Here is a 13313-nt window from a genome sequence, read left to right as displayed (position 1 = left end):
CAAATTATTAATTTCGATTTATTTAGATTATGATTTAATTATTTAATTGTTAACCAGTGATTATTAGTAATCAATAATTATTAATAATTTAATAATAGTGACCGATTTTTGAATTTTAATTTTAAATTTAGATTGTAAAATTACTATTTAATTATTAAAAATGATTAGTAATTAGTGATGATTAGTTGATTAGTGAACCTGTAATTAAGCAAGGGCCCCAATTAGCCCTCCCAGCAGCCCAGGACACCCCTGGGGTCCCCCCCACCCACCGCAGGGTCCCCAACAGCCCCCGGGGTCCCCTAATACCCCCTGGGATCCCTAATACCCCCTTGGGATCCCTAATACCCCCCTGGGATGCCCTAATAGCCCCCTCGATCTCTAATACCCCCCCTGAGATCCTTAATACCCCCCTGGGGTCCCTAATACCCCCCTGGGGTCCCTAATAGCCCCCTGGGATCCCCTAATAGCCCCCTGGGATCCCCTAATACCCCCCTCGATCTCTAATACCCCCTTGGGATCCCTAATACCCCCCTGGGGTCCCTAATACCCCCCCTGGGGTCCCCTAATACCCCCCCTGGGATCCCCAATACCCCCCTGGGGGTCCCCAATACCCCCCTCGGGGTCCCCAATACCCCCCTCAATCCCTAATACCCCCCTGGGGGTCCCCTAATACCCCCCTGGGATCCTTAATACCCCCCTGGGGGTCCCAAATACTCCCCTGGGATCCCCAATACCCCCCTGGGGTCCCCTAATACCCCCTGGGGTCCCTAACACCCCCCTCGATCCCTAATACCCCCTTGGGATCCCCAATACCCCCCTGGGGGCCCCCTAATACCCCCCTGGGGTCCGCAATAGCCCCCTGGGGTCCCCTAATACCCCCCCTTGATCCCTAATACCCCCCTGGGGGGGGGTAAAGGGGCATGAGGGGGCACAGAGGGACCCCCCGGGGTGTCCCCAAACAGGGGACAAGGGGGGGGTCACAAGGGGATGGGGGGGCTCTGGGGCCCCCCACATTTAGCACCGGGGGGGGCCCTTTAAGAGATGATAATAACTGAATAAAAGGGCAATTTGTTGGAAAAAAGGAACTTCCACAGCTTCATTATCCAATAAGAGCAAAATCCGGGGGGGCAATTAAAATTAGGAAGGAAAAAGGGGGGATTGGGGGGGCGGGAGCGGCGGATCCGGAATGTCCCGCATGGAAAAAGCACCCAAACACGGCAAGGAAATGGGAAAATCACCAAAAGAGAGGAAAATACAGAAAAAAAAAAGGAAGAAAACAAGAAAACACGATAAAAAAGGGGGGAAGAAAACATGACAAAAAAGGGAGAAAATAGAATAAAAAAGGGAAGAAAGTGCAATAAAAGAAGAAAATAGAATAAGAAATGGAAGAAAATAGAATAAGAAAAGGAAGAAAATAGAATAAAAAAAAAGAAAATAAAAAGGGGAAGAAAATAAAATACAAAAGGGAAGAAAATAAAATAAAAAAGGAAGAAAATAGAATAAAAAAGGAAGAAAATAAAAAAGGAAAAAAATAAAAAAGGAAGAAAATAGAATAAAAAAGGAAGAAAATAAAAAAGGAAGAAAATAAAAAAGGAAGAAAATAAAAAAGGAAGAAAATAAAAAAGGAAGAAAATAAAAAAGGAAGAAAATAAAAAAGGAAGAAAATAAAATAAAAAAGGGAGAAAATAAAATAAAAAAGGGAAGAAAATAAAATAAAAAGGAAGAAAATAAAATAAAAAGGAAGAAAATAGAATAAAAAAAGAAGAAAATAGAATAAAAAAGGAAGAAAATAGAATAAAAAAGGAAGAAAATAGGATTAAAAAGGAAGAAAATAGGATAAAAAAGGAAGAAAATAGGATAAAAAAGGAAGAAAATAGGATAAAAAAGGAAGAAAATAGGATAAAAAAGGAAGAAAATAAAAAAGGAAGAAAATAAAAAAGGAAGAAAATAAAAAAGGAAGAAAATAGAATAAAATAAGGAAGAAGACACAATAAAAAGAAGGAAATACAATAAAAAAAGAAAAAAATACAATTAAAAAAAGAAAATACAGTTAAAAAAGAAGAAAATACAATTAAAAAAAGAAAATACAATTAAAAAAAGAAAATACAATTAAAAAAAGAAAATACAATTAAAAAAAGAAAATACAATTAAAAAAAGAAAATACAATTAAAAAAATACAATTAAAAAAGAAAAAGATACAATTAAAAAAGGAAAGAGGAAAGAAAGAAGGAAAGAAGCTGAGGTGGAGGCAGCTGCAGGAGCTGGATTCGGGAATCCCGCGGCGTTCCGGCATTCCGGCGTTCCGGCGTTCCGGATCCCGGCATTCCGGCGTTCCGGCGTTCCGGATCCCGGCATTCCGGCGTTCCGGATCCTGGCGTTCCGGCGTTCCGGATCCCGGCATTCCGGCGTTCCGGCGTTCCCGATCCCGGCGTTCCGGCGTTCCGGCTACAGGATCCGCTGGCGCTTGAGGACGGACTCCGCGTAGTGGCCGCCCAGGCCCTGCGAGTGCTGCCCCACGTAGGGACCCTCCGGGCTCCGCTCCGGAGCCGGCGGGAACCGGGAAAAGGCCCTTTTGTGCGGAGAGCCGGGAACGCCGCCCGGAGCGGGGCCGGCGCGGAGCCGGGAGGCGGCCGCGGACACCTTGGGAATGCCGGGAATGCCATCGGGAGGCGGCGCCGGAGGCTGCGGTGGGATGGGAGAGGGGGAGTGAGCGTGTGGATGAGCCCGGAGCGCCGCGGGATAGCGGGAATGCGGCCGGAGCGCGCCATGGGATACCGGGAATGTGCCTGGAATGTGCCATGGGATACCGGGAATGTGCCTGGAGCGTGCCATGGGATACTGGGAATGTGCCTGGAATGCACTGTGGGGTAATGGGAATGTGCCCGGAGTGCGCCGTGGGATAGCGGGAATGCGGCCGGAGTGCCACCAGATAGCGGGAATGCATCCGGAGCGCGCCATGGGATAACGGGAATGTGCCTGGAGCGCACCGCGGGATACCGGGAATGCATCCGGAGCGCGCCATGGGATAACGGGAATGTGTCTGGAGCGCACCGCGGGATAACGGGAATGTGCCCGGAGCGTGCCGTGGGATAACAGGAATGTGCCCGGAGCACACTTCAGGATACTGGGAGCATGCCGAGCGTGCCATAGGATATTGGGAGCGTTTCCGGAGCGCAACATGGGATACTGGGAATGCACCTGGAGTGCACTGTGGGATACCGGGAACGCACCCAGGGCAATTGCGGGATACCGGGAACGCGCCCGGAGTGCACCGCGGGATACCAGGAGTGTGTTGGGATGTAGCTGAAGTGGGATACCGGGAATGTGCCCGGAGCTATCATGGGATACCGGGAATGCGTCCAGAGCAATCACAGGATACCCGGAATGTGCCTGGAGCAATCGCGGGATACCCGGAGTGATCGCGGGATACCAGGAGCACGTCCGGAGCGATTGCGGGATGCCCGGAATGATCATGGGATACCGGGAATGCATCCGGAGCGATTGCGGGATCCCGGGAACGCACCCGGAATGATCGTGGGATCCCGGGAACGCGCCCGGAGCGATCGTGGGATCCCGGGAACGTGCCCGGAGCAATTGAGGGACCCCGGGAACGCGTCCGGAATGATCGTGGGATCCCGGGAATGCGCCCGGAGCGATTGTGGGATACTGGGAACGCGTCCGGAGCGATCGCGGGATCCCGGGAACGCGTCTGAAATGATTGTGGGATCCCGGGAATGCACCCAGAGCGATTGAGGGACCCCGGGAACGCGTCCGGAATGATCGCGGGATCTGGGGAATGCTGGCGGGATCCCGGGAACGCATCTGGAATGATGGCAGGATCCCGGGAACGCGTCCGGAGCAACCGTGGGATGCCCGGAATGATTGTGGGATCCCGGGAATGCGTCCGGAATGATCGCGGGATCCCGGGAACGCGTCCGGAGCGATTGAGGGACCCCGGGATCCCGGGAATGCTGGCGGGATCCCGGGAATGCGCCCGGAGGGATCCCGGGAACGCTGGCAGGATCCCAGGAACGCGCCCGGAGGGATCGCGGGATCCTGGGAACGCTGGCGGGGTCCCGGGAACGTGTCCGGAGGGATCCCGGGATCCCGGGAATGCCGGCGGGATCCCGGGAACGCTCCGCGCTCACCTTTCCCAGGTGGCTCTGCCGGAGCCCGGCCTGGAGGCCGCTGGTGAAGTAGGATCCGGGCGATCCCGGCAGGAACGGCGCCAGCGCCGGGGCCAGGGCCAGGCCGGAGCACTCCAATCCCTGCGGAAGCGGCTCCGGATCCGCGCGGACGCGCAGCGGGATTCCCGCCTCGCGCCGGCCCGGAACGGGATCCCGCGGATAAATCCGTGTCCCCGGCGCGTCCTGCCGGGAAAAGCGACGGATCGGGGCGGAATTCCCGGCTCCGGGAGCGCGGGGACGGGATGGGCGCGCGGATACCGGCTGGAAGTCACCGGGAAAGGCGTCCGCGGGGGATCCGGCGCTCCCGGCCTGGGCGAGCGGAGCGGGAATGGCGCGGATGCGGCGGGAAGGGGCCGGAGCGGCCGCGCCGCTTCCCGGGAGGAGGCTCCGCAGGTTCAGGTAGGGATTGAGCGGGATGCGGAGATCCTTGGGAGGCTCCCCCAGGAGCGAGGCCTGCGGGAATGCGCGGGAATCCGCGGGAATGCCGGGATTCCCATGTGGGAATGCCGGGATTCCCATGCGGGAACGCGCCGCGGTGCCGGATCTTACCGTGTTTTCCCGCTCCGGGAACGGCAGCAGCGGAGACTTGGCGGGAGCCGGCGGGGCCTCCATGGGGCCTCCTGTGGGAACAGGAGCGGATTCGGGAATGTCCCTGTGGCACCGGGAATGTCCCTGTGGCTCCGGGAATGTCCCCGTGGCTCCAGGAATATCCCATGGCTCTGGGAATATCCCCAAAGCTCCAGGCATATCCTCATGGCTCTGGGAATATTCCCGTGGCTCCGGGAATATCCCTGCGGCGCCGGGAATGTCCCCATGGTTCTGGGAATATCCCCATGGCTCTGGGAATATCCCAGGAGCTCCTCCGGGAATATTCTCATGGCTCTGGGAATATCCCCGCAGTGCTGGGAATATCCCCGTGGCTCCTCCGGGAATATCCCCATGGCTCTGGGAATATCCTTGTGGTGCCAGGAATATCCCCGTGGTGCCGGGAATATCCCCATGGCTCCGGGAATATCCCAGGAGCTCCTCCGGGAATATTCCCATAGCTCCGGGAATATCTTCATGGCTCTGGGAATATCCTTGCGGTGCTGGGAATATCCCCACGGCTCCGGGAATATCCTCATGGCTCCGGGAATATCCCAGGAGCTCCTCCAGGAATATCCCCGTGGCACTGGGAATATCCCCATGGCTCTGGGAATATCCTCATGGCTCTGGGAATACCCCCATGGCTCCGGGAATACCCCCATGGCTCCGGGAATATCCTCATGGCTCTGGGAATACCCCCATGGCTCCGGGAATATCCCCGCGGCTCCTCCGGGAATTCCGGCTCTTACCCAGCGCGCCGTGGGGCAGGGAGCCGAGCGGAGAATCCCCCAGGATCCCGGGTTTCTGCGGACACAGCGGCGGGTGGGAAGGAGCCGCCGCCTGCGGCCGCCCTCCCGCCGTCAGTAGGTTCCAGGGTGAACGCACCTGGCGCGCGGGCGCCTGCAGCGCCAGCTGGAGCAGCGCGGCCGACAGCGCCGGAGCGGGAAGGAGCGGCGGGGCCGGAGCGGCGCCCAGGAGCCCTGCGGGAAGGGGATGCTGGAGGCTCCGGAGCAACGCGGAGGCTCCGGAGCGACACGGATCTTCCAGAGCGACGCGGAGGCTCCGGAGCGACGCGGATGATCCAGAGTGACCCAGATGTTCCGGAGCGACGCGGATCCTCCGGAGCTGACACGGAGGCTCCGGAGCGACGCGGAGGCTCCAGAGCAACGCGGATGCTCGGAACACGGATGTTCCGGAGCGACACGGATCCTCCGGAGCCGACGCGGATGCTCTGGAGCGACACGGAGGCAACGCGGAGGCTCCGGAGCCGACATGGAGACTCCGGAGTGGGCGCGGAGGCTCTGGAGCAACATGGAGGCTCTGGAGCGACATGGAGCGACGCGGAGGCTCCGGAGCCAGCGCGGATGCTCCGGAGCAACCCAGATGTTCCGGAGCGACGCGAATGCTCCGGAGCGGGCACAGATGCTCCGAAGCCGGTGCGGAGGCTCCGGAGCGACGCGGAGGCTCCGGAGCAACCCAAATGTTCCGGAGCGACGCGGAGGCTCCAGAATGACCTGGAGCGACGCGGAGGCTCCGGAGCCAGTGCGGATGCTCCGGAGCGACTCGGATCTTCCGGAGCGACGCGAATGCCCCGGAGCGACGCGGACTCTCCGGAGCGATGCAAATGCTCCGGAGTGGGCATGGATGCTCCGGAGCCGGTGCGGAGGCTCCGGAGCGACGTGGAGGCTCCGGAGTGACCTGGAGTGACGCGGAGGCTCCAGAGCAACGCGGAGGCTCCGGAGCGACACGGAGCAACGCGGATGCTCCAGAGCAGGCATGGATGCTCTGGAGCGACTCGGAGGCTCTGGAGCGACCTGGATGCTCCGGAGTGACCCGAATCGATGCGGAGGCCCCGGAGCGACCTGGAGCGACGCGGAGGCCCCGGAGGGACCCGGATCGACGCGGATGGTTCCGGAGCCACGCGGAGGCTCCGGCCGCGCTCCTCACCCTGCTTCCCGGCGGCGGCTCCGCGGAGCAGCAGCTGGAGCGACGCCGGGTTCCCCAGGCTCCGCAGGATCTGCAGGACGTCCGGCTCCGGGAGCAGCCCCTTCCCGCGGTTCCGGGTCTGGGAACGGGAGAGGAGACGCGGACACCCCGTGAGGGCGACGGAGACCGACGGCTGCCGCTTTTCCCGGGAACGCCGGCTCCGGCGGCACGCGGTCCAGGGCGGCAAAGCCCGTGGGCATGGGGAGCACCGGGAGCACCACAAGTGCCATGAGTGCCACAAGTACCGCGAGTGCCACAAGTGCCACGAGCACCGTGAGTGCCGCGAGTACCGTGAGCGCCACGAGTGCTATGAGTGCCGCGAGTGCCACAAATGCCATGAGCACCATGAGTGCCGTGAGCGCGAGTGCTATGAGTGCTGCAAGTGCCACGAGCACCGTGAGTGCCGCAAGTGCCATGAGCACAAGTGCCATGAGCACCACGAGTGCCACAAGTACCATGAGCACCGTGAGTGCCACGAGTACCGTGAGCACCATGAGTGTTGAGTGCTGCAAGTGCCATGAGCACCACAAGTGCTGTGAGTGCCGTGAGTGCTGTGAGTGCCACAAGTGCCGCGAGCGCTGCAAGCGCCACAAGTACCGTGAGCACCACGAGTGCTGTGAGTGCCACGAGTGCCATGAGTGCCACGAGTGCTGCGAGTGCCATGAGTGCCACAAGTATCGTGAGTGCCGCAAGTGCCATGAGCACCGTGAGTGCTGCAAGTGCCATGAGCACGAGTGCCATGAGCACCGTGAGTGCTGCGAGTGCCACAAGTACCGTGAGCGCCATGAGTGCCACGAGTGCTATGAGTGCTGCAAGTGCCATGAGCACCATGAGTGCTGCGAGTGCCATGAGTGCCATGGGCACCACGAGTGTAGTGAGCGCCACGAGTACCATGAGCGTCGTGAGTGCCGGGAGTGCCATGAGCACCACGAGTGCCATGAGCACCATGAGTGCTGCGAGTGCTACAAGTGCCGTGAGTGTCGCAAGTGCTGCGAGTGCCATGAGTGCTGCAAGCACAAGTACCAAGAGCGCCACGAATGCCATGAGCATCACAAGTGCCGCAAGTGTCATGAGCACCATGAGTGCTCCGAGCGCTGCAAGTGCTGTGAGCATCACGAGTGCCGTGAGCGCCACGAGTGCTGTGAGTGCCGCGAGTGTCATGAGCACCATGAGTGCTACAAGTGCCGCGAGTGCTGCAAGGGCCACAAGTACCGTGAACACCACGAGTGCCGTGAGTGCCACAAGCGCTGCGAGTGCCGCGAGTGCCGGGAGCATGGCGAGCGCCATGAGTGCCCCAAGTGCGCCCCGAGCGCCCCCGAGCGCGTTCCAAGCGCCCCACGTGCCCCCCAAGCACCCCCTGAATGCCCCCAAGCGCCCTCCAAACACGCCACGTGCCCCCCAAGTGCCCCCGAATGCCCCCCAAGCGCCGTGTGTGTCCCCCAAGTGCTCCCTGAGCTCCCCACGTACCCCTGAGCGCCCCCCAAACACGCCACGTGCTCCCCAAGTGCCCCCCACGTGCCCCGCGTGCCCCCCAAGTACCCCCCAAGTGCTCCCTGAGCACCCCGAGCGCCCCCCAAGTGCCCCCCAAATGCCCCCAAGTACCCCCCAACTGCCCCATGCGCCCCCCAATTGCCCCCCACGTGCCCCACATGCGCCCCAAGTGCCCCCCACGTGCTCCTCATGTGCCCCCCAATTGCCCCCCACGTGCCCCATGTGCCCCCCAAGTGCCCCTCATGTGCCCGTTCCCCCCACGTGCCCCCCAAACACCCCCCAAGTGCCCCCAATTGCCCCCCACGCCCCCCCCCCACCTGTCTCCCGGCCCCTCCTCCCTGTTGCCGTCCCGGGCGCTGCAGGGGCCGCCGCGGGGGGGGGCGGCGCGGGGGGGGAGACGGAGCCGGATCCGGATCCGGAGCTGGAGCCATCCCGGGAACGGCGGGAACGGGAACGGCGGCTGCGGGGAACGGAGCCGGGAATGCCGTGGGATGGGGGAATCCCGCGGGATGGGGAGCCGGGAATGCCGTGGGGTGGGGGAATCCCGGGGGATGTGGGAATCCCACGGGGTGGGGACGTGGGAATCCCCTGGGTAGCGGGAATCCCGTGGGGTGGGAGCCAGGAATCCCGTGAGATGTGGGAATCCTATGGGATGGGGATGTGGGAATCCCACAGGGTGGGGACGCAGGATGTGGGAATCCTATGGGATGGGAGGCAGGAATCCCGTGGGATGTGGGAATCCTGTGGGATGGGAATCCCATGGGATGGGAAGCCGGGAATCCCGTGGGATGGGGATCTAGGGCTCAGGGGATGGGGAGGAGAACGTGGGAATCCTGCGGGATGTGGGAATCCTATGGGATGGGGATGTGGGAATCCCACAGGGTGGGGACGCGGGGCCCAAGAGATGGGGAGAGGGATGTGGGAATCCCATGGGATGTGGGAATCCCGTGGGGTGGGGAGCCGGGAATCCCGTGGGGTGGGAATCCCCTGGGAGAGGGTTCTAAGGCTCAGAAAATGGGGAGAAAAATGTGGGAATCCTGCGGGATGTGGGAATCCTATGGGATGGGGATGTGGAAATCCCACAGGGTGGGGACACGGGATGTGGGAATCCCATGGGAAGGGGGTCTGGGGCCCATGGGATGGGGAGAAGAATGTGGGAATCCCGTGGGATGGGGAGCCGGGAATCCCGTGGGATGTGGGAATCCCGTGGGATGGGGAGCCGGGAATCCCGTGGGATGGGGACGCGGGAATCCCGTGGGATGGGAATCCCGTGGGATGGGAATCCTATGGGATGGGGAGCCGGGAATCCCGTGGGAGGGGGATCTAGGGCTCAGGGGATGGGAAGGAGAATGTGGGAATCCTGCGGGATGTGGGAATCCTATGGGATGGGGATGTAGGAATCCCACAGGGCGGGGACGCGGGATGTGGGAATCCCATGGGAAGGGGGTCTGGGGCCCATGGGATGGGGAGAAGAATGTGGGAATCCCGTGGGATGTGGGAATCCCGTGGGATGGAGAGGCGGGAATCCCCCAGGATGGGGACGTGTGGCCCATGGGATGCAGAGGGACACGGGATCGGCGGGATGGGGACGCGGCCCCCCCGCCGTCTCCGCCGGTTTTCCCGCCCGCGGGAATTTTCCGATCGGGATCCGCGCTCTCACTGGAGCCGTCCAGGGAGCAGGGCCGGAGCTCCAGGTCATGGAGCCGCTCCTGGACTTCCTGCGGGAACGCCGGGAAAAGGGGAACGGGGTCAGGGAGCGAACGGCGCCGGGAACGCCAGGAACGCCGGGAACGCCGGGAATGCCGGGCTGGATGAGCGCCCGGAGTTCCGGCGTTCCGGAGGCCGGGAAGGGCCGGAGCGGGAGCTGCCCCCGGGATCGGGATAACGCGGATCCGCATCCCGGTGCGGCCCCCAGGGCTGCCCCAAACCTGCCCCACGGAGACCCCCAAGTCAGCCCCACAGCCCAGCCCCACAGCGCCCCACGGAGACCCCCGTCCTGCCCCGGCCCCACAGCGCCCCATCCTGCCCCACAGCCCCCCAGCCCAGCCCCACAGACCCCCCATTCTGCCCCACAGCTGCTTCATTCTGCCCCAGCCCCACAGGCTGCCCCACAGCCCGGCCCCACGGACCCCCCGTTCCGCCCCACAGCCCCCCTGCCCCACTCCAGCCCCACAGCCAACCCCGTGCCCCCCATTCCGCCCCGGCCCCACAGTGCCCCATTCCCCACGGATTCCCCATCCAGCCCCATAGCCGGACCCACAGCCCTCCCACTCCAGCCCCATAGCCCCCCGTTCCCCATGGACCCCCCGTCCTGCCCCATAACCGGCCCCACAGCCTCCCTGTTCCTGTCCAGCCCCACAGCCAGCCCCACACCCCAGCCCCATAGCCGGCCCCACAGCGCCCCATCCTGCCCCACAGTCCCCCGTTCCCCATGGACGCCCCATCCCGCTCCAGCCCCACAGCCCCCCCGTGCACCACAGACCCCCTGTCCAGCCCCATAGCCCGGCCCCACAACCCAGCCCCACAGCCCCCCATTCCTCACAGCCCCCCCGTCCTGCCCCACAGCCCCCCCGTCCAGCCCCATAGCCGCCCCACAGCCCCCCATTCCTCACAGCCCCCCCGTCCTGCCCCATAGCCCCCCATTCCCCATGGACACCCCGTCCTGCCCCATAGCCGGCCCCACACCCCAGCCCCATAGCCTGGCCCCACAGCCCCCCATTCCCCACACATCCCCCATCCAGCCCCATAGTCGGTCCCACAGCCCTCCCCGTCCTGCCCCACAGCCCCCCGTTCCCCATGGACCCCCCGTCCCGTCCAGCCCCATAGCTGCCCCACAGCCCCCCCATTCCCCACAGATCCCCGGTCCAGCCCCACAGCCGCCCCACAGCTCCCGCCCCCCCCGGGCCTCCAGCCCCCCCGCGCACCTCGGCGGGCGCCGCTTCCGCTTCCGCTTCCGCCGTTTCCGTTACCGGCGGCTCCGCGCCCGCCGCCGCCATGTTGCCGCCCGCCGCCTCCCCGCCAACACGGCGCCCCCCCATTGGCCCGCGGCGCCCGCGGCGGCAGCATCGGCCGCGCTCATTGGGCGAGCGCGAAGGGCGCGCGCTCATTGGCCGGGCGCCGCCTCATTTGCATGGCGCCTCCTGATTGGGCGCGGCGGGACGAGGCGCGCTGGCGGCGCCGCCCCGCGCTTATTGGCTGGCTGGGGACACGCCCCCTGCCCGAGGACACGCCCCCGCGGCCGAGCCCCGCCCCCTGCCCCATAGTGACCCCGGCCCTATAGTGACCCCTGCCCCATAGTGACCCCTGCCCTATAGTGACCCCTGCCCTATAGCGACCCCGGCCCCATAGTGACCCCTGCCCCATAGCGACCCCGGCCCCATAGTGACCCCTGCCCTATAGTGACCCCTGCCCTATAGCGACCCCTGCCCTATAGTGACCCCTGCCCCATAGTGACCCCTGCCCTATAGCGACCCCTGCCCTATAGTGACCCCTGCCCCATAGTGACCCCTGCCCTATAGCGACCCCGGCCCCATAGTGACCCCTGCCCCATAGCGACCCCGGCCCCATAGTGACCCCTGCCCTATAGTGACCCCTGCCCTATACTGACCCCTGCCCTATAGAGACCCCTGCCCTATAGAGACCCCTGCCCCATAGTGACCCCTGCCCCATAGCGACCCCTGCCCTATAGCGACCCCTGCCCCATAGCGACCCCTGCCCTATAGTGACCCCTGCCCTATAGCGACCCCGGCCCCATAGCGACCCCTGCCCTATAGCGACCCTGGCCCTATAGTGACCCCTGCCCCATAGCGACCCCTGCCCTATAGTGACCCCTGCCCCATAGAGACCCCTGCCCCATAGAGACCCCTGCCCTATAGTGACCCCTGCCCTATAGTGACCCCTGCCCTATAGCGACCCCCGCCCTATAGAGACCCCTGCCCTATAGCGACCCCTGCCCCATAGCGACCCCTGCCCCATAGCGACCCCTGCCCTATAGCGACCCCTGCCCTATAGTGACCCCTGCCCCATAGCGACCCCTGCCCCATAGAGACCCCGGCCCTATAGAGACCCCTGCCCCATAGCGCCCCCCCAGCCCCATATCCCCTATGGCCCCCCCGGCGCAGCCGGAGCCTCCGGAGCCGCTTCCTCCTTTATTGGGATCCGGAGCCGCGGGGGGGGGGCCCGGCCCCCCCATCCCGAGCGGATCCCGAGCGGATCCGGAGCCGCTTCCCCCCCATCCCGCAGGATCCCGGGCGGCTCCGGGATCCCGAGCGGCTCTTCCCAAGGGAGCGGCTCCCGGAATCCCGTGGGAAGCAGCGGGATCATCCCCGTCCCTGTCCCAAAATTCCCGGATGAGGCGAGAGGCCGGATCCGGAGCCGGATCCCTCCGGAGCCGGCAGGGAACGCGCCGGGATTCCGGAGGGTCCCATGGGGAATCCAGAGGCTCCTGTTGGGATCCCACATTGCTGCGTCAGGATTCCAGAGGATCCCGTTAGGATTCTGGAGGGTCCTCCTGGAATTCCAGCGTGTCCTGTTGGGATCCCGCAGCGTCGCGCCAGGATTCCGGACGGTCCCGCCGAGATTCCGGACGGTCCTGCCGGGTTTCCAGAGGGCCAGGCTGGGTCCCATGGGGTCCTGATGGGATCCCACAGGATCCTGCCGGGATTCCCGAGGATCCCCCTGGGATTCCAGAGGGTCCCGCTGGGATTCCTGAAGGTCTTCCTGGGATTCCCAAGGATCCCGCTGGGATTCCCAAGGGTCCTGCCAGGATCCCGCAGCATCATGCCAGGATCCCAGAGGATCCTGCTGGGATTCCTGAAGGTCCTGCCGGGCTTTCCGAGTATCCCGCCGGAATTCCTGAAGGTCTTCCCAGGATTCCTGAGGATCCCGCTGGGATTCCCGAGGCTCCCACCGGGATTCCCAAAGGTCTTCCCAGGATTCCTGAGGATCCCACCGGGATTCCCGAAGGTCTTCCCAGGATTCCTGAGGATCCCACTGGGATTCCCAAAGGTCCCGCCGGGATTCCCAAAGGTCTTCCCGGGATTCCCGAGGCTCCCGCCGTGATTC

The 13313-nt window shown here is 62.7% G+C and overlaps 1 protein-coding gene across 1 annotated transcript; it reads right to left on the bottom strand.

Moving 5' to 3' along the window:
- Window positions 1-2445: 2445 nt before the first annotated feature.
- LOC148590684 (ribonucleoprotein PTB-binding 1-like) lies at window positions 2446-6958 on the bottom strand. Its single transcript, XM_088538756.1, has 7 exons — window positions 6890-6958; window positions 6720-6837; window positions 5658-5752; window positions 5522-5576; window positions 4446-4807; window positions 4149-4370; window positions 2446-2682 (listed from the first exon to the last, which is right to left on the bottom strand). Exons 1-7 carry the CDS (start codon window positions 6956-6958, stop codon window positions 2446-2448), a joined length of 1158 nt encoding a protein of 385 aa, XP_088394882.1.
- Between the last annotated feature and the right edge of the window lie 6355 nt (window positions 6959-13313).

Source organism: Tinamus guttatus, unplaced genomic scaffold (genome assembly GCF_059628265.1).
Source record: "Tinamus guttatus ecotype Peru unplaced genomic scaffold, ASM5962826v1 Tinamus_guttatus_pri_ptg001155l, whole genome shotgun sequence".
NCBI classification, from domain to species: Eukaryota; Metazoa; Chordata; class Aves; order Tinamiformes; family Tinamidae; genus Tinamus; species Tinamus guttatus.
Note: the sequence above shows the minus strand (reverse complement) of the source record. Positions and strands in the feature narration are given on the sequence as shown.

Bases quoted from the DNA above. Each gene is read 5' to 3' on its own strand.
- LOC148590684 (XM_088538756.1), bottom strand. From the start codon at position 6,958: ATGCCCACGGGCTTTGCCGCCCTGGACCGCGTGCCGCCGGAGCCGGCG. The intron at 4,808-5,521 runs GTAAGAGCCGGA...CTGTTCCCACAG, and splicing joins CCTGCCCCACGGCGCGCTGG to GAGGCCCCATGGAGGCCCCG. The intron at 4,371-4,445 runs GTATCCGCGCGC...TTTTCCCGGCAG, and splicing joins TTCCCGGTGACTTCCAGCCG to GACGCGCCGGGGACACGGAT.